The following is a 26,279-nucleotide window of genomic DNA, read 5'->3' as shown; positions in this document are numbered from 1 at the left end:
TCCTCAAACAGAAAATCAATAACTTATATATATATATATATATATATATATATATATATATATATCCATCCAAAAAAGCCCCCCCAATAAGACTCAATCAAAATATAGGCAATTGAAATAAATAGATATTTCTCAAAAGAAGAAGTACAAAGGGCCAGTAAGTACATGAAAAAAATATCCAAAATCTTTGGCCATTAGAGAAATGTAAAGCAAAACAACACTGATGTTCCATTTTATCCCAGTAAGAATCAAGGACTCAAAACACAACAAATGCTGAGGATGTTGTGAGGAAAAAAGAACTCTTCTACATTGTTGGTGGGAATGTAAACTAGTGCAACCACTATTGAATCAGTATGAAGACTCCTCAGAAAATTAAAATTAGAAATTCCATTTGCTCCAGCTATTCCTCTTCTGGGCATCTTCTCCAAAGTATTAGTCATTATATTACAATGATGTAGGCAAACCCATGGTTTTAGCAGCACAATTCACAATAGCTAAATTATAGAAGTGGCCTATATGTCCACTAACAGATGAATGACTAAAGATATATGGTCTGTATATACAGTACAGTACTACTCAGTTATAAAGAAAGATAAATTTGTGTCATTTGTACTTTAATGGATGAATCGAGAGCATAATGCAAAGTGAAATAAATCAGACAAAAAAGGTTAAATGTTGCATGATTTATCTTATATGAGAAACTCAAACTATAAACAATTTAAAGAGTAAAATAAAAGAGAGATGGTACAAGACAGGGAATTAAACTTTGTGGAGGTGGGAAGGGGATCTGGGAAAGAGAAGAGAGGGGAGGGGAGGAAGGAGAGAGAGTAAAAATGATTAAGTTACAATATGTATATGTGCCAATTCCCCAAGATGAAGGTAATTAATATGTATTACAAACATATACTAATAATAAAAAATAAAAATAAACAATATACTAATAATAAAAAATGTAACTTTTTTTAAAAGTAAAAAATAGAATCATGAGTCATATTAGAAAAGGGTAGAGTAGGAGGCACAGTTTCTATTGACATAATGTACAGTATAAACCAGAAGCTTGAAGTCTGAAAATCAGTGAAATCTGTTCATAACAGTCGTGCCCTTCAGTGACCACCTTGCTTACTCTGCTTCAAGAGGAAGCATAGAGCTCAGTGTGTTTGGAGCTCTAATACTTTCAAAGACTGAGATGTGAGGAAGCTGATACAACACAGACAGTGACAGGTCCATTCAGCTGACGTGATAGTGATTCTGTAGCTACAAAGGCAGTTTTATTTGACATTAAGATTTGTCACAGGTCTTGAAAATTTGATAGTGAAGTTGAATATCTCTTAAGGATTTCATAGGCTCTTTGTATTTGTGTTTGCATGAATAAAGTGTTAACCGAAACCTTTTTCTCTTTCTCTATGGATAAATATGACCTTGAGTTAATTTTATAGCTGTTTCCTTGGAAATCTGAAAAAAGGGAAATGTCATCTGTGTTGAGTTACAAGACTATACTGCTTAAGGTAAAATAGGCACATAACTGATAATCTTTAACTAGATTGGTAAGGCTATAAAAATACCTAAACCAACTGGGGACATCTAGAGCTAAAGAAGTTTACTTGCAATTTTTGAAGTATTAAATCAATTGGACATTGATATTGTACTACAGGTAAAATGCCTCCTTCAAAACTCATGTTGAAATTTAATTGCTATTGTGACAGTATTGAGATAATTAGATTGTCAGCCCTCATGAATAGATTAATACCATTATCATGGTAGCATTTTTCTGATAAAAGGGTGAAATTTGGTCTCTCTCCCCATCCCTTTCCTCTCCTTTCCTTCTGTGTGTGTGTGTGTGTGTGTGTGTGTGTGTGTGTGTGTGTCTCCCTCCCTCTCTCCCTCATTCTTTCTTACCATACAATACTTTTTACCGTGCTATCATTTTGTGAGAAGCCTGTCACAAAATGCAGCTCCTCAATCTTGGGCTTCCCAGACTCCAGAACTTGAGCCAAATCAACTCTTATTATTTATAATTTATTCACTCTGTGGTACTATATTGTATTGTATTATATTGTAATGTATTGTATAGTGTTCCATTGTGTTGTATTGTATTGCATTACAGAAGCAGAAAAAAGACCAAAACATATTGTTAGAAATATCTTAAATCCTAAAAACAACTATTTGGTGGCTTAAGTGGAAAAAATTAAGACGCAAACCACACACCAGGTTTCCCTGAGTGCCATGCTTTTTATAGGTAGGTATGTCCCTTACTGGGAGCTCCAGAAGCTTTGACCCTGGGACTGTTATAATAAATACTAGCTCCTATTTTGAACATGGGTTTCTAAGCCAAGGTAGCCCTGTGTCTGGTCATGTGATTTCATTTCCCTTGCACCTAAGCTGTCACTAGGGATGCAGAGAAGAATCTTTATATTAAAGAATGGGCTTTGAGGACTCCTGTTGAAGACACACGCTTCTTACTGCCTCGTTTGTGTACTGTGTTTCCTGTCCTGTATCCAACTGTATGAAGCCAATGGCAAGCATGCCCTATGTTAGTCATATAAGTATGAAATGTCTAAAGGAGCCAAGGCCAACCAAGAGTATTACAGTATGAATGGGACATAAGGACAGGAAAGGCCTTCCAAACAGATACTCACGTGCACATCTGGAATGGGCTTGGTGAGGAAGGAGATGACCAGGATGGTGATGATAGAAATAACAAAGAGGATGATGGCAAAATATAAATAGTGTACCCCACAGATAATTGGGGGACAATTGCTGGGCTCCATGCAGCTCCCAGTTCCATAGGCAAACTCAGTAATCATACGGGAAAGCCCAATTAGAAATCCTAGGATCAGTCCCCAAAAGGCTCCCTGTGAAAGAAAATTCTGGGTTAACAAATGCAGAATTCCCTAAACAGCTGGGCACTCTAACATTCGAGGGGGTGAACAGAGGGAAAGGATTACAAGTAAGAAAAATGGTAGCCCCAGGCTTCTTAAGCCAGAACACTGGAGTTCAGGACTAAGTCAAGCTTTGGGTACTGGATTATAAATCAAGGTTTCAGAATATAATATGTATCTAATAACTGGTATAGCATGTTGGCCCTAAGCCTTAATTTTAACAATTCCTTTTAACTTAAAAAACAATTTGAATCTCTCCCCTTGAAGCTGCTACCACTACCAAACTCGATTTAGGCATATTCAGATATAAAATAATTACTTGTAAAATAATTTGCCTTCCATGAAGACATGGAATAAGAAATTAAGTCATTGGGGGATAAAAGAAAAAGGAACTTTCCCATAAAAATATACACAACAAACACTTCCTTCTTCTCCCCTCTATCTAGATCCAAAGTCATCTTGCTTGGTTTGGGAGCATAAAATTATACCATGTGTTTTGACATTAAATTTTGGATTTATATATGAGAAACACAGAAGTCTTTAAGAGAATAGAAATATTAGGGGACTATTTTTCAAGAATTTTTAATACTTTTCTTTCTTCCCTTCTTCCTTCCCATCTTTCTTCTCTCCTTCCTTTTCTCCCTTCCTTCTCTTATTATTTCCCTCCTCTTCCTTTCCTGTCCTTTGTTTGCTTTCTTTCCTTTTGGTTAGTCTGCACCTAAAGGACCATGTCTACTTCTAAAGGCCACATTTAGGTCGGTGACAAATTAGACTGTGCACTAAGAAAAATGGTCAAAAAGAGTCTCCATGATAAGTGTTTGTCTGCCTCTTTACTAGCCATTACTATTCCTATACTTTTATTCCAAGTGTGCTAAGTTACCAGGTATTCTTTAGACACGTCATGTATGTTTGTGATCCAGGGTCTTTGTCCAAGTCATTCTCTCTGTACAGGAGAATACTGACTCTTTCCTTCCTGAAAACTTTTTTCTAACTTCAAGTGAAGCAAGCTAGAAAACACTGAATAGGTAGGCCTGCTTTCTTTGGCCACAGCAATGTGGACACAACTCCATATCAGTACCAACTCACTACTATGTAATTACACATTTACTTTCTGTATTCCCATCTGAACTGAGAGCTTGTCCAAGGAAAGAACCAATTTTCACTCATTTTGTGTTTCTAGTTCTAGCCCGATGACTGGCATCTGGAAATATTTATTAGATGAATAAGTGATAAAATAAAAGGAAAATAAGTTCCCCATACAGCCTCCATACATTTATTCCTTCAAAAAAATATTTCTTGATTTTAGTTGGTAGGTATGACACTGATAGAATTTGCTAAGGCTTTATTTCTGTTTTGACAATTAACCTCTTTCTGCTCTTTATTCTTTATCCTCAAGAGGCTCTTGAAAAATTCATAGCATTTGACATTTTCTTCAAGACTTTGAGTTGTCCCTCAGCGAACACAGGGCCTGACTAATCCTGAGGATCACTTTGCAATCTCATAGAAACCTCTGTGTCAGCCTGGCTTTGCTGAACATGCCAGAATGATACCTACTGGCTCATTGACTCTCTTGCAGAAAATACCAAGCAGGAAGACTGCTGCAATGGGGGGTCCCAAGTAACTGGTGATGGACTGGATGTAATCAAAGAGCTGCCCACTTTGCGCTGACTGCACGATGGGCACCCAGGCGATGCTGATGCCAATCAGCAACAGGATGAACAACCTGAAACCAAACACATCATTAGCAAATATACAGACACATTTATGTTTCTATACAAATATATACATATGTAATATGTGAACAGCAAGGAAAAACTCCAAACAAACTGAGTCTTGAGACTTTTTTCCTCCCTTTTCTGTCTATGCCTATGGGTACACACTTGACCGGCTCCTTCCCCCACCCCAGACACTTATCTCGTCGCTTTCTTTGTGTTGTTCCTGCTGTTGCTGCTGTTAAATTTCTATCTCTACTGGTACATGTCTGTACTTCATAATGATCACTTTCCTTGTGGGGAGCTGGTACAGGTGCATAACGCATCTTAACCCTTTTATACCCCTCTTTCCTTCCCTTTCCTGCTCCCTCCATCTCTTGGTCCCCTTCCCTTTTGCAAAAGCTCCGTCTCCCCACTCCCCATTACCTATCTTTTATTTTCCTCCTTATTTACATTTTGGGTTTCTCATATAAGAGAAACCATGTGATATTTAATCGTATATGTCTTATTTATTTCACTTAAAATGTCCATCAATGGATGAATGGATAAAGAATATGTGGTATTTACACACAATGGAGTACAACTTTGTCACAAAAGGGAAACACACTTGACTTTCAATAGTCACCTCAGTACTGTCACTATCATGCAAAATCCCACTTCAAGAAGCAGTAGAGTATAGGAACAAGGGCATAGACTTTGGAGCATGACAGTCCTGAATTCAAATTCTTATTATCTCTGTGTGATATGGAGCACATTGCTTCACCTCTCTCTGGAGCTCAAGTTTTCCAGTTGTAAACTGAGAATAATATGACATGACTGACCTTGCAAAATTGGAATAGGCATAGTGAGAGTAAAACACCTCACAAATAGTAGGTACTCAATAAAAATAACAAAAACTATTATTATCTTTTTCTCCTCCTTCTTCCTCATAATAAAGTTAAAAGAACCAGATAAGAATACTTTATAAGGGAACAGTCTAAATAGGAAGGGGCACTACCAGATATTTCTGGCTCTTGTTATGGCCTAAAAAGACTAGAGATTCTCTTACTACTTGTGTTCTTGATTTAATTACAAAAAAGCTGTGATTCCCATGCCTCGTGTATTTCAGACAAATGAGTCTTAAACTGCCCTTCACAGAGCAGTATTTTTATATACTTCTCCCTCTACAGTGCCCTTCCAATTGGCCCCTATTTACCCAAATCCTACCCATTATTTTGAACTCAGTTCAGATTCTCCCTCCCCCAGGGCCCTTCTCAATTATGCCATACCATGCTCACCTCTCCCATATCTAAATCCCCAATTGCACTTACAGTCCATACAGTAGAGTCTGAAAGTGTTTCATATCCCTGTGTGCTTGTCTAGGGCTAAGATAGTTCCCAGGACAAAAGTCTGAGACAACCCAACATAGTCTTAGAGCCAAGGGATGCAGATCTGTGAAAAGCAACAAAATGCTTTTCTTTCTTATTTCATACCTAAGCCTTACAAATAACAGGTAAAGCCAGTAAGTAACTTTCAAGGGAAAAACTAGTTAAGGCAACAGTCCTGTGCTTCTGCTGGTACACAGTACTTGATTCTCAGATGGTCAGATCTTCCCTGGGTACCAAATGTCTTGTCACCTGAAAGTAACCTGCCATATTTCTTTCCTTGCTTCTCCCTAATCTTGTCATCCATGAGGTGACAGCCCACATCCCTCCTCCAATCACTGGGAATCTTTCCTTTGACTAGCTTCCCAGGGACACATTTTGATGGAGACCACCCTAAGCAAGCTACAAATTTATAAACTGGCTTTTCATATTCAAAGTCTGAGTCTGCCTATTAGCCCACAATGGCTCGCCTGAAGAGCCAGCAGTTGGTGTGTGGGAAAGGAACAACTCCCCACACCACTGGTTACAGCAAACGTCTCAATGATCCATGACGCCGTGACATCTTGGATGGCAAGACAATAGTGCAGCTAAGGGCAGCATGACTCGTACAGAAAACTCCTATAGAGGCAAAAATTAATCCATGGGAAGAAACAAATTTCCATTTATCAATGATCTTTTCCTACTAGAATATCTTGTTTCCTTGTTGCTAGGACCCTGCTCACATCAGTGCTCTCCACTTCATAGTTCCCTACACTGCCCCTTACCCCTTCTAGAAGCTGCATGATCAATAAATAGTGGCAAACTCCAGGAGATGGTGTCTTAGCCAGATACAAGCTTTGACTGTCCTCGGCCCCCCATTTATGCGTTAAGATCTTATCTTGTCTTTTTTGATCCATCCACCACACCCTTGGTCAGGTGATTGGAGGTCTGATCAGCCTCCAATAACATTCTACCTGCCCTGAGAAGGTTGACTTGCCTTTGTCCCATGGAGAGACATAGCAGAATTTTTGTTAATCCATCATCCAGAGCACCTGCTCAGTGGATAATTGCAATCCTGAGCACACCTGATCCATCTGTCAACACTAATATATTCAATATGCTGTTGTGTTTATTAACCCATTTGACAATCCAAAATGTACCCAAAGCCTTGCATATTCACAATTGAAATCTCATTTATGCTTCACAATGGACAGTGTAAAAATGTCTCATCAAGAGGTTGGGAAATCAGAGGCATTTGGGCCTCGATGACAGCCAGTGTGGAGAAGTACAGTGTGGAGGGCTAAGAAGGCAACAGAAGGGAGTCTAAAGGGTCGTGGACAATGAGTTAATAAGCCACAGACTCTAGTCCTGGCTCTGCCACTGCACAGACTGTCTGGGTTTAGGGAGGATGAGCCTCATTTTAGCTTGCTGGTAGCCTGCAAGTTATATCAGATGATGTTAGTTCCTTCTAACTACAGTCGGGCATTATTTAATGATCTCCAATTTAAGCCTAAATGTCTGGGAGAGTGATGCTGGAGGACTTCAAGTTCAAGTTCAAGCCCAGCCTTGGCAACTTAGTAAGACCCTGTCTCAAAATTTTAAAAAACATAAAAGGGCTGGGTATGTAGCTCAGTGCAAAGGCCCTGGGCTCAGTCCCAAGTACAACACACAAAAAAGTTTAATGTCACTGAGAGGCAAATGTAACTAGACAAAGAGATTATTCCAATTATACCAACCAGCCATCTACCAAATCTTCCCTGGCTTGTGGGAATGGAATCTCCCTAATCATTCAAGCTTCAATAGTACATAGCACTGAAAAGCTGCATTTACCTTCCTGCAATCATGAGCTCTTTCTCAGATGCTCTCTTCCGAATCTTGGTGTAGATATCCATGGTGAAGAGGGTGCTGGCGCTGTTGAAGATGGAGGTCAGGGAGCTCATGAGAGAGGCCATCATGACTGACAGCATCAGGCCTCGAAGCCCTGGAAAAAAAGGAGTTTCTGAGTGGCACATCCAACGCCTGGATTCTTTTGTGGAAGAGCTCAAGGTTTGTTGGCTTTCTGAAACCATGCCATGTTCTCCAACTTATCTCTCCAGAAAGAGTGGCTGTTTTGAGAAATGGATTGTGGCCTTAAATTATATTGTAATCCCACAGAAGACAACAAAGTAGTAGAGACAAAACACCTATGAAGTAAATAATTTGAATGATGATGGTGGTGATGGTGGTAGTGTATGTCTCCATTTGAGGAGATTTTTATAAGAACACTCACCAAAATATTCATGGTACAGTTGAAAGATATTTAAACTAGGATCCAAAATACGAGATTCTGAAGAAAGTGAAATGACAGTCATAGAATGGGAGAAAATATGTACAAATTATATAATCTGGTAAGCCTATAATACACAGATCATACAAGGAACTCCTATAACTCAGTAATAAGAAGTCAAACAACCTGATGAAAAATCACAAAGGATCTGAATAGCCATTTCTCCAAAGATATGGAAATGGTCAATAATGATATGAAAAGATGCTTGACATTGAGGAAATTCTAAAGAAAATCACAGTGATCAATATTTCAAACCAGCTATGATGGTTATAATTTTTTTTAAACAGATAATAAAGCATAAGTAGAGAAATAGGGACCTCTCACATTTCTGGAAGAAATGCAAAATGGTAAGCCACTCTGGAAAAATGTCTAGCTATTCTTCAAACAATTAAGTACAGAGTTACCACATGACCCATCAGTTCCACTCTAGGTATCTAACCAAGAGAAATAAAAATATATTTCTACACAGTCATTGTTCATGGCAGCATTACAACTGATCAATGGATGAACAAAATGAATAAAAGCTATTGAAGAGATTATCATACAATGGAATATATTCATTAACCAAAAGAAATGTGATACAAATACATGATACAATTCAGATGAATTTTGAAAATACTATGCTAAGTGAAAGAAGTCACAAAGAATTATTTATTATTATGATTCTTTTTGTGTGAGATGTCCCAAATAAGCAAATTTATAAACAGAAAATATATTAGTGGTTGCCTAGGGCCAAGAGGTTAGGGTAAAACAGAGTGACTGTTCATTTCTTTAGCAAGTATAGGATTTCTTTATGGAGTGATGAATATTTTCTAAAATTGATTGTGTGGTGATCATATAACTCTATGAATATACTAAAAGCCACGGAATTATATACCCTAAAAGGGTGAAGTGTATGATATGTGGATTACAGTCCAACAACTTATTAAAAGAAGACAAAGCTCTGGCCCTAATCAAGTTATTCCAACTTCAAGGCCTCACTTCTTAACATGCTCAATAGAGATAATACACCTGCCCAAATCAAAATAAGGAATTGTTATTTTTAGTTTTCCAAGTCATAGCAAGGATGATTGGCTGTAATCTCTGTTATTCTTTCTAAGGAAGGCAAGAAAGGCATAAGGTTGTACTTGCTAAGGTTTGGAAGGCCAGCTCAAAGTGAGGACCCACCATCAGATTACAGATTTACAATCTCACAAGTAAAAACCTTACAGATTATGTAGGCCTATCATCATATGAACCCCTTTCACAAGACTTCTTCTGCCCAAACCCTCCAGCAATAGGAGATCTGCTATCCCACAGAAAGCCCGCACCCTCTTAAACTGTTCTAACCAGGCTGATATCTGCCTCTCTACTATTCAATGGGAGAAGTCCTATCCTTCATGTACCTTACTATCTTGAATATATTCAAAGACAACTCATGTCCTCTTTAAGTCTTTCTTCTTTAAGCTAAATATCCTCAGTTTCTTCCAATATTCCTATATAATTGGGTTTGGGGGACCCAAATATGTTAAGATATGCTTGATGCATATCTCTATTAAACTTCAGCTTATTAGATATGAATCAAGAGTCATGGCTCTTAAAATCATTTTGGAACATAATTCTGTCACTCCTTCGGGTTTGTATCTACAAATAATTTTATGTATTCATCTACCATATGCTGCCTATCCAATTATCTTGCCATTTATTGGGGTTTTTGAAATGGTTCTGACACAGAAACCACTATAGGAACAGAGGACAAACAAGCTCCAATTCCTAGACCCTTAACCTGTTATTCATTAGAAGCATGATTTGTGTTTCCTTCTGAAACAGACAGAATTTTAAAGCAGTTTGGCTTTTAAAAAAATTACTCTTTATTTGGGCCGATAGATGTCCAGTAACTAAAATCAGCACAAAAGCTTGACCTTCATTTTATATCCTGTATTACCTTAAAACTTTGTGTCCATTTCCTTCTTACCTCTCCATATAAGCATATTAATCATTTTTGAGTATCTAATTTGACAAAACAAGGTTGATTAGCCCTGAATTTGTATAATCTATCTCATCTCTCTTCAAGATTGAGGACACTAAAATAAGAGATTTACAGGAACATTCAACTACCAATGAGCAGCTATAGTCACCTTGGATTCCAGCAGATCCTCCACAAGATGGAGACTGCCCCCTGAAGAAACGATCATAGAGAACAAATCGTCCCCTCATACAATAAGGATTTCTCCCAAAGCCATTTTACCAAACCAGAACAAGATAATAATCAAAGGGATCCTTGCCCACCTCAGTTAATCCACAAAGGCTGGTCTCACTCTTTTGTTAATGGGCCGATCCTCTCTGTCAGAGTTGTGCCCTTTTCAGCTCCTCACTGAAGCTCCTCCATTGAAGACCATTCCCTATTTTCTCTTACTTTCTAACTCTGCCTAATAAATCTGCTGTGCCCATCACTGACACACCCCAAAATGGTTTTCTGTGACAAGAATTGCAAACCTACCCAGGGTGAATTGAGGTCCCCATCTCTTTTCAGAGAACCTCCTTGGAACTCACCTAGTGACAGCTCCTCTTGAGTTTGTTTAATGTAGATCACAGACTACTGGAGCTACGGAAGAAGTTATAAAGATCATCTAGTCTAACTTTCTGATTTTTAGTTGATAAAAAAGTCCATTTGAAATAGTACATAGGGCCTTCAATTCATTTCATTGCTGAAATAGAATTGGAATAGAAACCCAGCACCACCACCACTTTTCTACACTCTTATCAAGCCCTCTCTCACTTATTTACTCAACAAATATTCATTGAACCTAATTTTATAGCAGCCCAGGCAAGAAATAATGGTGTATCAGACTAGGGTAACAGAAGAATAAACAGAGATAGGAAGATGAGTGTAAGAGCTATTTAGAAGATAGAATTTAATGTGGATTAGTGAGAGAGCATTTACTGGATGAGAAGGCTGAATCTGCAAATGGTACAAAAAGAAGATGGAAAAAGGGAAGAAAATAGGAGAGTAAAATATTATGAACCAAAGGAAAGAAGAGTGATCAATAATGCTGAACGCTACTGAGATTTCATGATGATGAATGGAAACTATTCAGTCCAGCTACAGGGAGGTCATTCTGTTCAGAATTACAGAAACCAGAGTACACCCAAAGGAAAGAAAATGGAGATGGCACATTCAAACACAGCATTTGGTTTTCTGCATGCTGCATCCATCTTTGGTACAAAGTGCCACTATAGTCTAGTATGCTACTATTGTCCTCACTGTTGTACCAACCGAAAGATATAATATAAACACCTCTACAGAGACTAGTATAATCCATGTCAGAACTCTAGAAAAGCCACTGTGACTCTTGCTAACCACAACCTTAATTAATAAGCAGCCCAGCTCAGAATAGTTAACTATTACTCCCATTTTGTATAATTTGAATGCAAATGGTTTGCACAACATCATGTATGAAGTCTGTGGGATAAATAGACTCTCCCAAATTCCTCAATCCCCACCTTCAAGAGAGTTAAGCAAGCCAGATGGCAGAATGGGTTGCTGTGTGACCTTGAAAAAGTCACTTCCCCTTTTAGGCCTTTGTAAAATGAGGGGGTTTGACCCGATGATGTGGTTAATATTTGTGAATTTTTTATCTCTTGAGATCTTCCACCTAAGTTTTGCTGGTTTGCAGCCCTTAAACTAGAATTAAGAGATTTTTTTTCCCTGCAGTGTAAAACACGAACTCCAAACCCAGCAGTCAACCCCAAACTCTAGCTATTCCAGACTCAGAGTTAAGTATCCAATTTCCAAGGACAACATATTCTTTATGGTGTGAAGCCCCTTTGAATTTTATCAATCCACAGCTTCTAACTTCTTCCTTCTAGAACAAAAAGCTTACCTTTTACTTCATGAATTTCCTTGGAACAGTCTAGCACTAATTCGTTTTCCAAGTAAAACTCCCTTGGACCAACGTTCATTAGCTTTTATATTAATATATGTTGGACAGCTTTATACAGCTTATTTTAATTGACAGAAATTGCATGTATTTATTATGTATAATGTGATATTTTGAAATATGCATACATTTAGCAAAATGGATAATTAACATATCTATTGCCTCACATACTTATTATTTTGTGGTAAAGAACATTTAAAATCTACTCAGCAATATTCAAGTATATACAACACACTGTTACTGACTATAAGTCACCATGTTGTACAATAGATCCCTTGAACTTATTCCTCCTAACTGAAATTTTGCATCCTTCAACAAAGACCTCCAAAATTCAGATTTCCCTTTGTCCCAACCCCTACTAACCACTATTTTACTGTGTGCTTCTATGAATTTGACTTGTTTAGATTTTACATTTAGGTGAGATCATGAAGTATTTATCTTTCTCTCTCTTGCTCATTTCACTTAACACATTGTCCTCCAGGTTCATCCATGCTGTCATAAATGATAGGATTTTCTTCTTTTATAAAATGAATACTATTCATATACATATAAATATATATACATATATATAATAGTCCCTTTATTCAATTGTTGATGAGCAGCTTAGGTTGATTTTATATCTCAAGTATTGTGAATAATGCTGCAATGAATATGGGACTGCATCAATATACTGATTCATTTCTTTTGGATATATACTCAGTAGTGAGATTGCTAGGGGTCTTTTTTTTCAGGAAACTACATACTGCTTTTCCATACATGCTGTACTAATTTATATTCCCTCTGTTGAAGAGCTTTGAAAGATCTTCTAAATGGGCAGAAAAATGTCGTGTTCTTCCCCAATAAGTTTTTAGATCATCTCCTTTCCAAGCCTGACTGATGGGCAAGTCCCAGAACTCAGACTGCAACCAAGCCATATATTTTGAAGTCATGCTCAAAACCTGAAAACACAAGAACAAGGATTTCCTGACGGAATGCTTAGGCTTAGAAATGGCTTAGCTAGCCTGCTGTGGTGCTGCACGTCTGTAATCCCAGCACTCGGGAGGCCGAGGCAGAAGGATTGCCATGGGTTAGTTCAAGGCCAGCCTGGGCTACATAGAGAGACCTTGTCTCCAAAAAAGAAAGAAGGAAGGAAGGAAGGAAGGAGCGAGCTTAATTTCAGAAGGCACCCAGAAATTCAGAAAGAGCCTAAATCCAATCAGCCTCCTGAAAGAAAATCCCTCCAGCCTCCCAGAAAAGACTCTCACCATCAGGCATGAGTTCCACCACCAAGGTTGGGTAGGCGATGTTGGTACAGCCAACTGGAGTGCCGCAATATTTCTCACATTCTGAGGGGATGACACAGGCAATTTTTTCTGGGGAAGAGATGAACAGCCATGTTAGTAAGCACACATTGGAGAAATAGCTCCAAAGTTCACTTTCTTAAAACAAGACTTTAAACAAGTCATTCCTGCCCAAGGTCCTGAAATGATACCACAAACAGCCTAGCTCCCAGATGAGCCTTTGTGTGCCATGCCACTGCCCTTCTGATCCTGATACAGTCCCAACTTCTGACTAGGAAGAAAGGAAAGTTCCTGGGCAAAGGAGGAAAGGAAACAAAGAAAGTATAATGGTGGAAAAGGAGGAGGAACAATCATTAATCTTTGGCTAATTACCCTATAGCTCAGCAGTGATGATTGTATTGCTTTCTATGAAAATCACAGTGATTAATGGCTCCTAGTTTTGAGGTTTATTTTAAGCCGCCCTTATAAGTAATTAAATGCCTAGATAACTGAGGAAATTCCCCAGTAGTAGGACTGTTAGGTACTACTTCCAAGATGTGAGAAAACTTGGTTGAGATTAAAAAAACAAAAAGGAAACAGCCTTGGAGGAGAAAGAAATAAGATGAATCTTAGAATTCTAGAAACTTGCATAGAATTCAAATCAACAAACGTTCATTAAGTACTTACTACAAGTATATATCACTTAGCACTGAATTATTATAGCACTATTTTATAAATAAATGTGTATAGTCATCATTATAGTATGAACTAGTCAGTTAGGTCTTTGGTTGACCCCTGGTGTCCATGGGGGATTGGTTTCAGGAAACCCCCTCCAGTGGATTCTGAAATCTGCAGACGCTCCAGTCCTTTATATAAAATAGCCTAATACTTGCATATACCATATGCATTGTATTCCTGTATAATTTAAATCATCTTTATAGTACTTATATTACTTAATACAATATAAATGTTATATAAATAGTTGTCATACTATATTGTTTAGGAACAAATGATAAGAAAAACATCCATACAACCTCTGTATATGTACAATTTTTTTCAAATATTTTTAATCTACAGTTGGGTGAATCTAAAGGTATGCAAATAATAAATACAGAGGGCTGGCTATATTTTTCTCATGTCAGGTGAGCCATTATAGGAGTATGCCAATGACTGTATCTTTATTAGGGGCCTGCAGCCTCTCTCGCTCTCTCCTTCCCTCCTTCCTTACTTTCTCCACTCCCCCCCTCCCTCCTTCTCCACTATTTCACCTTCCAGGAAACAGTTTAGATTCTTGGTGATACTGAAGAGGCCACAAAAAGATCAAGGAAGAATGCATCACCTTAGACAGCAAAGTGCAAGGCTCAGGGCACTTTCAAGGAAATGGTCCAGGAAACAGGGCTCAGAGCAGGGGGCAATTCGAGACTGGCTGCCATCCTCTGACATTAAGTTATAAAGGACATCATACACACCACAACTTTGGAAATGACTCAGACTCAAACAAACAAACAAAAAATAAGCGTGGCCTATGAGGGCAACTGAAGAAATTACCCGTGTACAGAATGCGGCTGATCATCCCTGGCATCACCATGAGGAACATGGGCAGCAGCTTCAGGTATCCACACAAGATACAGCCAGCTTTCACATGAGACATGTTCTTGGCTGAGAGGCAGCGCTGTACGATGACCTGCCAGGGGAAGCCCAGTGTGGGAGCAGTGCAGGCTAGAGATCCTATGACATCTCCTATTATCCCTGCTTCCCCAGTCCTTGGCTTGGGACTCCCAGGACTCAGCAACCCACAGATCGTGTGACTCCTCCTGACCTTCCCCAATTCCACAAGCCATATACAGGCAGGAATCCCTGTAATGCCATGGAGAAGACCCACCCTACATATACAGCTTGGTTACCTGATCTGTGCACCAGTACCACAGGGCAAGAATGCTCATCCCAAAGATAAGCCCAGGCCATGGAAGGTCTCCTGTGAGGGGATCTCGGAAGATGTGGAAGGAGTCAGCCCTTGGGGTGTAGCATTCTTCCTTGGCAGTGCCATTTCCAACAGAAATCATGGTTGGAATAGCTTTCATGTACTTTTCCATGAAGCTTTCATACCCTCCCACTTCATGAAAAGCTGCAAAACATTGGTACAAAAATGAACATTTTAAAACTTTAAACTCTTTATAATGGTTCCTTCTGTGGGTGCCTGAAAAAACTGAGGGGTTTCCACAATCAAAGAAAGCCTATGTTGTGTGGTCTTGGACAAGTTATGCTCCCATTCCAGGCCTCAGGTTTCTTATTCATAGAATGGGATTATTAACTCCGCCCAGCCTCCTTGGGTTTATTGTGAGAATTGAAAGCAATAGCTTGTGAAAGTGCTCCAACCACACACTTCTTCACAAAAGGGAAGGTATTTTAATTATTTCAATGAAAACCTTGGCTTTGGACCACATCCAAAGGCTCTACTTTTTCCTTTACCCCCTCCTGATAGCCATCGTCCTTGGAACTCAGAACACAAGCTGAGAGATACACAGTGGCCTTTGGGAGCCTGGACACAGATCTACCACCCCTGCTCCTAGCAGCGTAATGTGATGACCAAGAAGGGGTGAGGAATCTGGAACCCTGCCACCTCTCAACTGTACGTCCTTGAATAAGTCATTCTAGCCACCGCCTTGCCCCAAGGCCTACTGAAAAAACCAAATGAAAGATCCTGGAAAAATGAGCACTAGAGAGTAGATAACAATCTTTACAGGACACACAGAGAGCCTTGTGCACCTAAATATAAAATGCACTTTATATTATCTCATAACAAGCAACCCAAAGACTTAGGATTTTCAATGTTATCTTTAGAATTTCATAGATAAGAAAAATTTCAAAAAATAGGGAGGCAGGAGGTCCCAATACTGAGTGGCCTATCTTTAAATTTTGTCAAGTAAGAGCACTGAAATGAAAATTATCACCTATCAACAATTTATAAAAGAATGGACACAACATCAAATATAGATATAGTCTATATCTAGACATAGTCTAATCAAGATATACTCTAAGACTATATACACATTATCTATTATACATTTCGATCCTTATTTACTCTTTCAGTTTCTCACACCAGAGAAGCTATTGGGTATATAACATGTGTGTCCTACTTATTTCACTTAAGAGTATCTCCTCGATGTGCATCCATTTAGCTATACAGGGGAAAGGAAAGAAGGGAAAGGAATAAATATGAGAAAAGGAAAAAGCCAAAACAAAGTCTTTGTAAATACGGAGGGGTGGAGAGGTTGAAGGGAGGGCAGGGGAATGGGGAAAAAAATAAGAACCAAGATACATCATGTAAAAGTACAAGTTCCCAGTGCTGAATGTCACCATAGTGTATACCTACATGTACCAATAAATTTAATGAATTTTTTTAAAAGACTGAAAATACAACATTTGAGTATATTTTGATTGATGGATATTTAGCCTTATCCTTTTTTTGCCCAGTTTCTCTGAAAGAGAGAATGCATGGTGTCACAGACCTACACTGGAACCAGTGATCTGGATGTAGAGAAAGGACAGCAGGGAGTCCAGGTGTTGTATGACCCAGCCCCAATCTAAGTCCTCTAGGGATGAGGAAGCTGCCCCTTCACATCCACAGTGATGGCCCATCTGGGCTGGATCTCTGCCTTGGGAGGGTGGGGTGAGCCTAAGCTCACTGCCTGGGCTAGTGGTGCACGGAGAGGCTGGACTTGCTTTTCTCTTCCTGGGGCCCTGAACATCTGCCCCCCACCTCCTCAGTCTGCCCTAGCCCTACTTACCAAACCCAGTCAGGATCAAAGACCCCACCAGCATGATCGCCGTCTGCAAGGTGTCTGTGTATATCACAGCGGCCAGACCCCCTAAGCAGGCAAAAAGACAACATATCTGACCTCGTGTGGAAGGTAACCTGGTCCCCTCCTGCCTTTCTTACACCTTTTGAAAACCACTCCCACCCCTCAGTCACCCACCTGCCTTTCCTTTCCTCCTTCTCTTATTCTTTTACAGTAATCTGATGTTCACCATGTTCCCAGCTTCCACTTCTCACAGAAATGTTTTCAAGTCCTTGGGAGAATGTTTCTCTATATCCACGTGGGAAGAACCTGGTGTGACCTTTTAAGCCAGTAGCTGGCACAAAAGAGATGGCTCTTCTATGGCTAAGAGGGGGCATCTTCCAAATGAAGGCAAAGAAAAGCAGAACTGACTGGAGAGGTGCCTGGGAACATTACCAAATTAGCACATTTCAGAGGGCCCCTTCTATGTCCACTATCTCATAAGCCATCTAAGTATTTTCTTGTCCTCAAAGATGTGGGGCTCCAGTTGAGTATCAGGTTCCATTGCTAATCCTGCCCCTTTCAAAGTAGGCAAAGTAATACTTCTACAAAGCAACCCCCAATTTTTATTCATGCACTAGTTTCTCTGGCCACCTCTTAAGTCTTCTCTAAAAATTCTCTCTCTCTTTCTCTCTCTCACTCCCCCCCCCCGCTACTTCCTACATTGGCTCCCAGTTTCAAACACATCAAATCTAAGGCCTCTCTCTGGTTTCCAAGGTCCTTCTACTTCACTTGAATTATCACGCTTTATACCCTAAACTTACCCACACTACTTCCCAGTGACCATCCTCCTCTAGCCAAATGCGTCTGCTTGCTCACCCTTCTTCAACCCCATGCTATGCCCCTTCATATTTACATTCCCTGCTCTCACTTATCTTCACAGCCAGTATTCCTCTGATTCTCCTAGCTTAGCCATGCTATTTCCACAACCCACAGCACCAAGCTCTACCTAGCTCCTTTGAGAAAGCACCCTGCCAATTCCAGCCAACACTGGAGCATTCAGAGATTACTCATATAACCTGTAGTAGAGATCAAGTAAATGCCTACTCTCAAACTTTCCTGGGTGTATCTCTCTTCTGTAAAAGGAGAAACCATATATTTTACTTCCTTTTATCCTTCACAAATGCCTAACCCTGAGCTGGGGTTCAGTTGCTAGCTCATTTGAATGGACGCACCTGTGATTGTGTAAAGGGCAGTGATTGCCAACAAAAGGATGATGGCCAAGTATATGTTCAGGCCCAGGGCCAGATTGATGAATATGGCCCCGGAGAAGATGTCCGCCTGGAAGGAAAGGAGAGACAGAATCAGAAGCAAAAGAAGCCAGTTAGCCACAGTATTCATGCTCTATTCCTGAGTTTCCAAGCAGATTATCAAGATGATAATCTGATTTCCGTGATAAAAAGGATCCAAAGGTCCTTCCCTTTTTATTGGTATATGTTTGTGATACACAATAAATATATTCATCACGGTGAATTGGTGTGTATACACATCACATCCTGATCCTTTTCACTTCCTCTTCTCTCCCCTTCCTCCCATTCTCCCCATCTCCAGATCCTTTCCACAAAGTCTATCTCCCTCTTTCCTAACCAAAAGGTCTGTGAAATGCTGGAATAAACAAAGATAAGGCAGCTTCTTTGCCACACAACTTTTCTGAACCTTTAATATACACAGGTGCTGTGAATCCCTAGAAGGCAAACATGGTACACGATGCTTCACAAACTTTTTAAGTATGAAACTCTTTTGCCAAGGAGCAACTATTAACACCTTGAGTTTCCTCTCAATCCACGTGTAGACTATTGCTTTTGGCTATTATCCATCATTTATATCTCAGTATACACAAGTTTATCAGATTAATTCCCAAAAGCATGTCTGAGCACTGGAGGATGCATGAGTGAGAAACTCGACTCCTACCCAGAATGGAGAAAAGCTTTACCAAGGTTATAACTTTATCTCCCCGGCCCAGTAGGACTAGTTCACCTTGGCTCAAACACAGCCAGAAAACCAAGCGCCTTTTATGTAGCAGACTTTTATCTAAATTACCTCACATAATTTTTAGGGGAATTATTCCCTCTTCATTCCTGAACTCACTAATTATGTTCTTGATGGGGTTCTTCCATCGCCTCCCCGTCTCATTTCGCTGCCTCATAAAGAACTTCTACCGGGGAGACGGTGCCGTTGCAGATATGCACCAGCAGAGGGCGCCAGGATGACCCCAACATAAAGGTTCGTGTCATCTTCAAAATTCGCACTACCAGGAAGGGTAGTAAGTATTAAAGGATGATCGTGATGAATCTTTTCAAATCTTCAGGTGCAGAAGAAACTAGACTTCCCCTATATGGAATGCATGAGCTTTTTATTGCACAAAATCTATTTCAGTGCATGCAAAATGTGCCCAGTCAGAGCCCTGGGGAATAAGCTAACTAGGTTGGACTTAAAATCTTGCATCTCATCTCTATTCTGGTCTCCTCCCCACTGCCACCCCATTGCAGCTCCTCAGAGCTCTCCAAGGGCTCATCTCCCACCACACCCTTCTGTCCCTCTGCTATGGTTTGAATGTATCCTTCAAGTTTTCGCGTGTTGGAAATCCTCAAATCCAAATGTTGATGGTATTTAGAGTTGAGGCCTTTGAGAGGTACACAGTTAAATAAAATCATGAGGCCATGGCCCACGTAATGGCATTTCTGGCTTTCTAAAAAGAATCAGAGAGATCCAAGTTTTTAAGCTCCCTCTCACTGAATTATGCCCTTCACCATGGAATGACACAAGAAAGCCCTCAAAAAGCCAGTGCTATGCCCTTGGCCTTCCCAGTTTCCAAGACTGTAAGAAATAAATCGCTGTTCTTTATAAATTACCCAATCTCAGGTATTCTGTTATAGAAACATAAAATGGACTAAGTCACCCTTCCCAGTAGAATTTCCTATCCCCTGAATCTGTTATTTGGTTTAATATCAACTTGCTCTAGATAGTAAATTGGCATCCTCCCCAAGATGGGCCTTCTGAGAATCCCATTCCTTAGCTCCAGTTGTCTCAGACTTCTACAGATTCTGTCACCCCAGGAGACATAGTATCATCATCATTTCCAGTGAAGAAAGACAGGCAGAGCTAAGAGGTGGTAGAAAGAGACACCCCACCCCCACCCCGGGGCTGATGGCCAGAGGACCTGAATTTTAGGTATTTGCCTGAGCAACCTTGGACAAAACTTTTTGCCTCTCATTTAAAGCAGGATTCCTTGACTCCCGGGGCTTGTGAGTCTCAGTGGCTGAAAGTGAGAAAGGCTTGCAGTCAAGGAAACACTCCCTTCCCTGGTCCTCAATGGTTTCCACCCTGCCCTCTGCTGCAGCCCAAGAGGAGGAAAGAGGTCCTGCTGTACACCAGTCTTGCTAAATGGCCACTTCCTCCTGACTCTGCACACGGGACCAATTGGAATAGTGATGAATATTCATAATCCTGGTTGCAGCCTTCCCTCCCATGCCTCCACATAGTTGCACAAAGTTATCTAAATTAAAGGGACCCTGTTCAATAATTATAGTAGAATGCTATTAAACACACACACACACTTTTGGTAGATTAGCTAATAGGCATAAGTGAGCTAGAAAAATATTTCAATATTTGTAAGGCTACTGCCTTACAAATGTTCTCAGTTGGTTTAATTTCCAGAGTAATTTTTAGTGTTTCTTGACAACGTGCATGGTACACTGTGATACCTTCACTAATATTTGCCTTGCAGTCATTGGTCACAAATAAGTAATATTCAGCCTCTAGATAATGCTATGAACTACATCTATAAAGATTTCTTGGTAGTGTGGCACTAATAAAAACTTGTTTTCATATTATTTAATTCTGTCTAGTACAGATAAAGTATTCTAAGAAAACCTCCCTGGTGAATTAATGAACCCTAGGACAAATTCTTCCTCCCATGATTTATTACTAACTTCAGAGATAAATTCTGCCCTATGAACCCCAAAAGTCAGCAGGAATGCCTAGGAGAACCATAGCTGAGTTTATATAGTTGACTGCAGCTGAGCAAACCACTTTAGCCAGGGGCTCTGATATTAGTCTTTGGTTCTCTCAGCTGCCCCAATTTTTTCCTGATTCACTAGAGGTTTTTCCCCCCTTCAATTCCAGGGAATTTTACAGTTTTCAAAGGGCTTCCAGTGCACTTATTATTTTAATCCTCAAAACAACATTGAAAATTAAGGAAACCTTTCATGGAATATTTTCTTCAGAGAACAGAATCTTTTAACAAAAAAGGTTTTTTGCTGTTCAAATAAAACTTTAGAAATAAAATAACTTGTATGAGTGGTTTAAAAACAGCACAGAAATTTATACATTGAAAAGTAAAAAGTTACACAATGAGAAGTCATCACTCTGCCCAAAAGTGACCACTTTTGAGAGTCTTTTGCTCACCAACGATTATTAAAGGGCTTGTTGAAAATTGGATATCAACAATATGTAATAATTATGAATATGGAAACTAAAAAAAATGTTTCAACTTGATACTAAGAGAAGGGGAAAGACAAAAAAAAAAAGTATATCTTCTGTGTATGTTTATAGTGCTGGGGATTTAACCAAGGGCTCTGCACATGCTAGACAAGCACTCTACCTGAGCTAAACCTCCAGCTGATGTGTACACTGTGACTGTGATGTTACACATAATATGAGCAAAGTCAAAATATGCAAGTATTTATATTAGAGTTATAGGATTATGGGTACCTTTCCCACCCACAAGATTCTCTTAAAAACCATTGTTATTTTCCTTGCAGTTTCAAAGGTGTGGCAGAAATTTTAAAACATATTCTATACAGATATATAAGTGGGTGGAGATATATATGTATATATCCATCTTGGCTTTTAATCTATTCTGTACTGGATGTACAGAGATCTGTACTGGACAGATGAAAGACTTCGATGACAAGAGAGACATAAAGACAAATGATTTGGATTTGGTGTCAGAAACTTGCTTCTCATACATTTTATATATATAGTAAAAATATAAAAATATAAAATAGAAGAATGCATATCAACTTCAAGGCCGCCTTTCACTTTTAGAAGAGAACTGGAATCAAGAGAGGGGGCAAATAAGTTATATTTTATTTCTTTTTTAAAGCAATAAATTGTTTAGAGCTATAAAATTTGAGTGGTACAAATAAAGGCATTTGCTATATTGTTATTCTTTGTGCTTTTCTTTATGTTTGAAATATCTCATTAAATTTTTTCATTTATGAAAATAGGGAATTGGATAGGAAATAGACCACCAGCTTTGATATAAAAGAACTGTCTTTTAATCCTATGAAGCTATTTGTTTCACAAATCATCCCATATTACCCCTTTCCTAAACAACTGCTGGCCCTAAAGAAAAAGGAGAGAGAAGAGAAAAAAGGAAGAAAGGGAGGGATGGGGAAGGAGAGAAAAGAAGGAAGCAGAAAGGAAGGAGGGAAGGAAAGGACAGAGAAGAGAGAAGATGAGAGGAAGGACGAAGGTAGAAAGAGGGATGGAAGCTGGAAAGATGAACAAAGAGAGGAAAATTTCCCCAAGTGCTGCTAAGCAAAACCAACTTGAAGTGCACCAAAAAAAAAAAAATATGGCTCTTTAGGCCAGGGATTGGCAAACTTTTTCTATAAAAGGTAGGCTAGAAAATGTTTTAGGCTTTACAAGCCATATTATCTCTGTCAAACTACCTCTGAAGCATGAAAGCAGCCATAGATAACATAAACAAATGGACTTGGCTGTGTCCCAATAAATTTTATTCATACAAGAAGAAAGTGGATTGGATCTAGCACAAGGTCTCTGCTCCAATTACTTTGAAAGTTTGGCTGAACAACATCCCTAGAGTTCATGGGCAACAACAAAAATACAAACACCAGTTGCTCTCTGGGAGTAACCAAGTCTCTGTGAACTTTGGCAAATCACTCTGCCACAGCTGTAATGTTGTGAGACCCTGTGATTTTATATTTGTATGTCTACTGTCCATTCTGACCCTAACCGATACGTACCTGAGCATCTCATAAATACTACCTGGCAATGAGGTTTCAGATGGAAAAGCCTCATTACTCAAATTTCTTTCCATTTGTTAAAGTGAATAGCCTAGGCAATAAGCATTCAAACCTTAAGCAAAAGCAAAAGCTTTTATCTTTACCCAAGGATCCAAAATGCACAGTGGAATTACTGTAAAAGTTTATTGCAGTCATGATCTGTGATAACAGCTGCATGAAATACAAACAAGGACATTCAGTTATGACATGTAATTCATGAAATCTAAGGCTTTATCTCAAGTATATTGTACATATTAGAATAAGATACACCATGCCAGGAAATCTTACAGAACAAAATGCTTCTCAGAGATTGATAAGGCAGATGTTCATGGGAGCCAAGAAAATTAGGGAGTTCATGGTGGGGAGGGACAGTCAATTCTGGGTCTCAGAGCCCAAAATAATGTGACCACAAGACACCAGCCGCAGCCAAGGTTCCACACCACTGCTGCCCAATGGCCTAAGCCAAATCCAGTCCCTAAATCTGCAATGCACTTTGCTTTCTCTCTCCCATTAGTTACATACCTACTGAATCCCTACATTCTCCCCAAACCTTCCTATCAGATCCCTGGTTGTTCCCTATCTGAACATGGATCTCAGAAGCCCATCTATTTGCTCTTCTTACCTATCACAAACTATCCATGTGCACACCCAAAAAAACTCTTAATCTTTGTGTACAATATAAATACCTCATTACTGTACTTTGTTAACTAACAGTTGTCTTTTATCTCTGAGCCCTGTGCTACTGTGTCAGGCTCCTAGTAGGTACAGTTGACATTAGTCTAAAAATTTTTAAAACGTTATGTTCTGTGATCCATGATGAACCTAAACCCAGTCAAATTTACAAGATAAAGCTTTTCCTTTCTGCTAGACATCCTTCCCCAGGTCCTCCATATGTCCATTGTGCATCCAATGTTCTCTCTTCACAGTGCCATTGGATTCTTCTCTCAGAAACTCATTTACAGAATACTGTGGGGTTTGTTTGACTGGCTCTCTGGATTTTTCCTGGGTCTTGAATTTTAACCTATTCTGTCTGGGAAAAATGAAAGACTTAGAAGACAAGAGGGACATTAGATCAAACCATTTGTATTTGATATCAGGAAACTTGCTTCTTATCCCAGTTCTGTTCCTGTTACACCTAAGTTCTTTTCCCTCTGTTGACCTCAGCTCACTCATCTGTAAAATGAGAGTGTAGGATATAGAACTGGATGATATATCCCCCTCCCATCATTCTATGCTTTCATCTTATATAAGCAAGTGTACTACAGAATTATTAAACCTCAGACTGTGGGACTAGAAAGGCCCAGGTTCCAATCCCAGTTTTGTTATATATTAGCAGTGCAATTTGGGGCAAATTCCCTAACTTCTCTGACTTGGTTTTCTCTTCCATGAAGTGAGAAATAAAATGGAAATCCTCATTTGTGCAATCCCTTTGAGAACTGGAGATGGTATAAGTAAAGCCCCCATTGGAGACTAAATGAAGAGGCTGGCACTAAGTGAAGGGCAGCTGTCATCCTTCTTATGCAGTAGTCAAATGATAGTTGTTTGGACCATGGATAGAACAAGTATGATGTTAGGGCCTCTACTAAGGAGCCCCCAAAATCATGCTGAGAGGGAGCAGCCTATACTATGTATAATTCAAAAGCAAAATTTAGAAAAAGCTGACTGCTAGGGAATGTGCCCCATCAGGATCTATACTAATGGAGGCTGCCCCATGACCACCTGAGGGGAGGGTGGCAGGGGGGTGTCAAGTCCAAGAAGGTTTAATCAGTAACCTGAAAAATAGGTGAGATGATAGAGAAAGCAGGAAAAGAGGTTGGGCACTTAGCTTATTTATATGACAACCTCTATACCAGCTCCGAGGGCAAAGAGTATCCTTTCCCTGGCAACAAGTCAATAGACTTTCACCAGCTTGAACTGTGGACTTATAGGTTTGCCACTAAGCTCAGCACCCTTCTTTACATGCTCATTAGACAGGTACCAGCTCACAAGCTGAGCTCAAGAGCAGTTCTCTCACTAGTGTCCTGTTCTTTCCAGTGTAACCACCCCACTCTCCCGCTCATAATTCTTTTTCTTCTTCTTAGAGCAATGTCTTTATCTCCCTTAGAAGATTTCTTCAGCCCTCCCAGCACTTCTCAGTGTAGACTCTGCACACTTTTTCTTTCATGAAATAAGACTGGAAAGCCCATAGTTTTCATTTTGTAACCAAAAACAAACTCTAAAAGAACAAAGAATTATGAGGCATCAGAATCATCCTAATACATTCTAGCATGAGAAAGCACAAAGGTACTGATGAAGGGCAGTAGCAATACCTGTCAGGAAGCTGCAAGGAGAGAGATTAATTCCTGGTTGTCAGTCTCAGCTCCTAAGACAAAGGCCTATCAGCCTTATTGATGAGAGTATATTCAAGACCCTTTATGGGAAAACCAAAGTCTCTTCAACAAATGATGTTGTAAGAGAACTGGATGTTCAAAGGCAAAAGAGTGGATTTGGACCCCCTACCTCACACCATATACAAAAATTAATTCAAAATGAATTAACACCCTAAAGGTAAAAGATAAAACTATAAAACTTTTTGGAGAAAACATAAAATAAAACCTTATGACCTTGAATTTGAAATGGATTCTTATGACAACCAAAGTATGAGCAACAAAAGGCAAAATGGATAAATTGAATTTCACCAAGGTATAAAGACTTTGTGCATCAAAGGATACTATCGGGAAAGTAAAAAGACAAATTATAGAATGAGAGAAAATATTTGTAATTATATATCTGATAAGATTAAGATCCAGAATACATAGAAAACTTTTATAATCAAAAAAGAAAAAGACAAACATCCTATTTTTTTTTTAAGTTACTACATGTAGACCAGGACAGAAAGGTAATAATATAAAAGAGAAAAATAACTGTGGTAAGCTGAAGATTTGTACAGATATATTTCCTTTAAGAAAGAAAAACAAGGCCAGGGATGT

At 39.2% G+C, this 26,279-nt stretch overlaps 1 protein-coding gene across 5 annotated transcripts in view; it reads right to left on the bottom strand.

Annotated features, from left to right (window-relative positions):
• Window positions 1–26,279, bottom strand: part of Slc5a1 (solute carrier family 5 member 1) — a 157,382-nt gene that overhangs the window by 9,693 nt on the left and 121,410 nt on the right. For all 5 annotated transcript variants that reach the window (XM_021257262.2, XM_021257261.2, XM_013071684.3 and 2 more), the window contains exons 6-13: window positions 18,454–18,559; window positions 17,228–17,308; window positions 15,344–15,564; window positions 14,988–15,123; window positions 13,425–13,532; window positions 7,765–7,915; window positions 4,434–4,602; window positions 2,637–2,852 (exon numbers count right to left, since the gene is read on the bottom strand). In XM_021257262.2, the coding sequence (XP_021112921.1) occupies window positions 2,637–2,852; window positions 4,434–4,602; window positions 7,765–7,915; window positions 13,425–13,532; window positions 14,988–15,123; window positions 15,344–15,564; window positions 17,228–17,308; window positions 18,454–18,559 (1,188 nt within the window). The remainder of the gene's footprint in view (window positions 1–2,636; window positions 2,853–4,433; window positions 4,603–7,764; window positions 7,916–13,424; window positions 13,533–14,987; window positions 15,124–15,343; window positions 15,565–17,227; window positions 17,309–18,453; window positions 18,560–26,279) is intronic.

This window comes from Heterocephalus glaber, unplaced genomic scaffold (assembly GCF_053883595.1).
Source record: "Heterocephalus glaber isolate CG9 unplaced genomic scaffold, H.glaber_assembly_v1.0 deba00001687, whole genome shotgun sequence".
NCBI lineage: Eukaryota > Metazoa > Chordata > Mammalia > Rodentia > Bathyergidae > Heterocephalus > Heterocephalus glaber.
The sequence above is the reverse complement of the archived record's forward strand: the minus strand, read 5'-3'. Positions and strand labels throughout refer to the sequence as shown.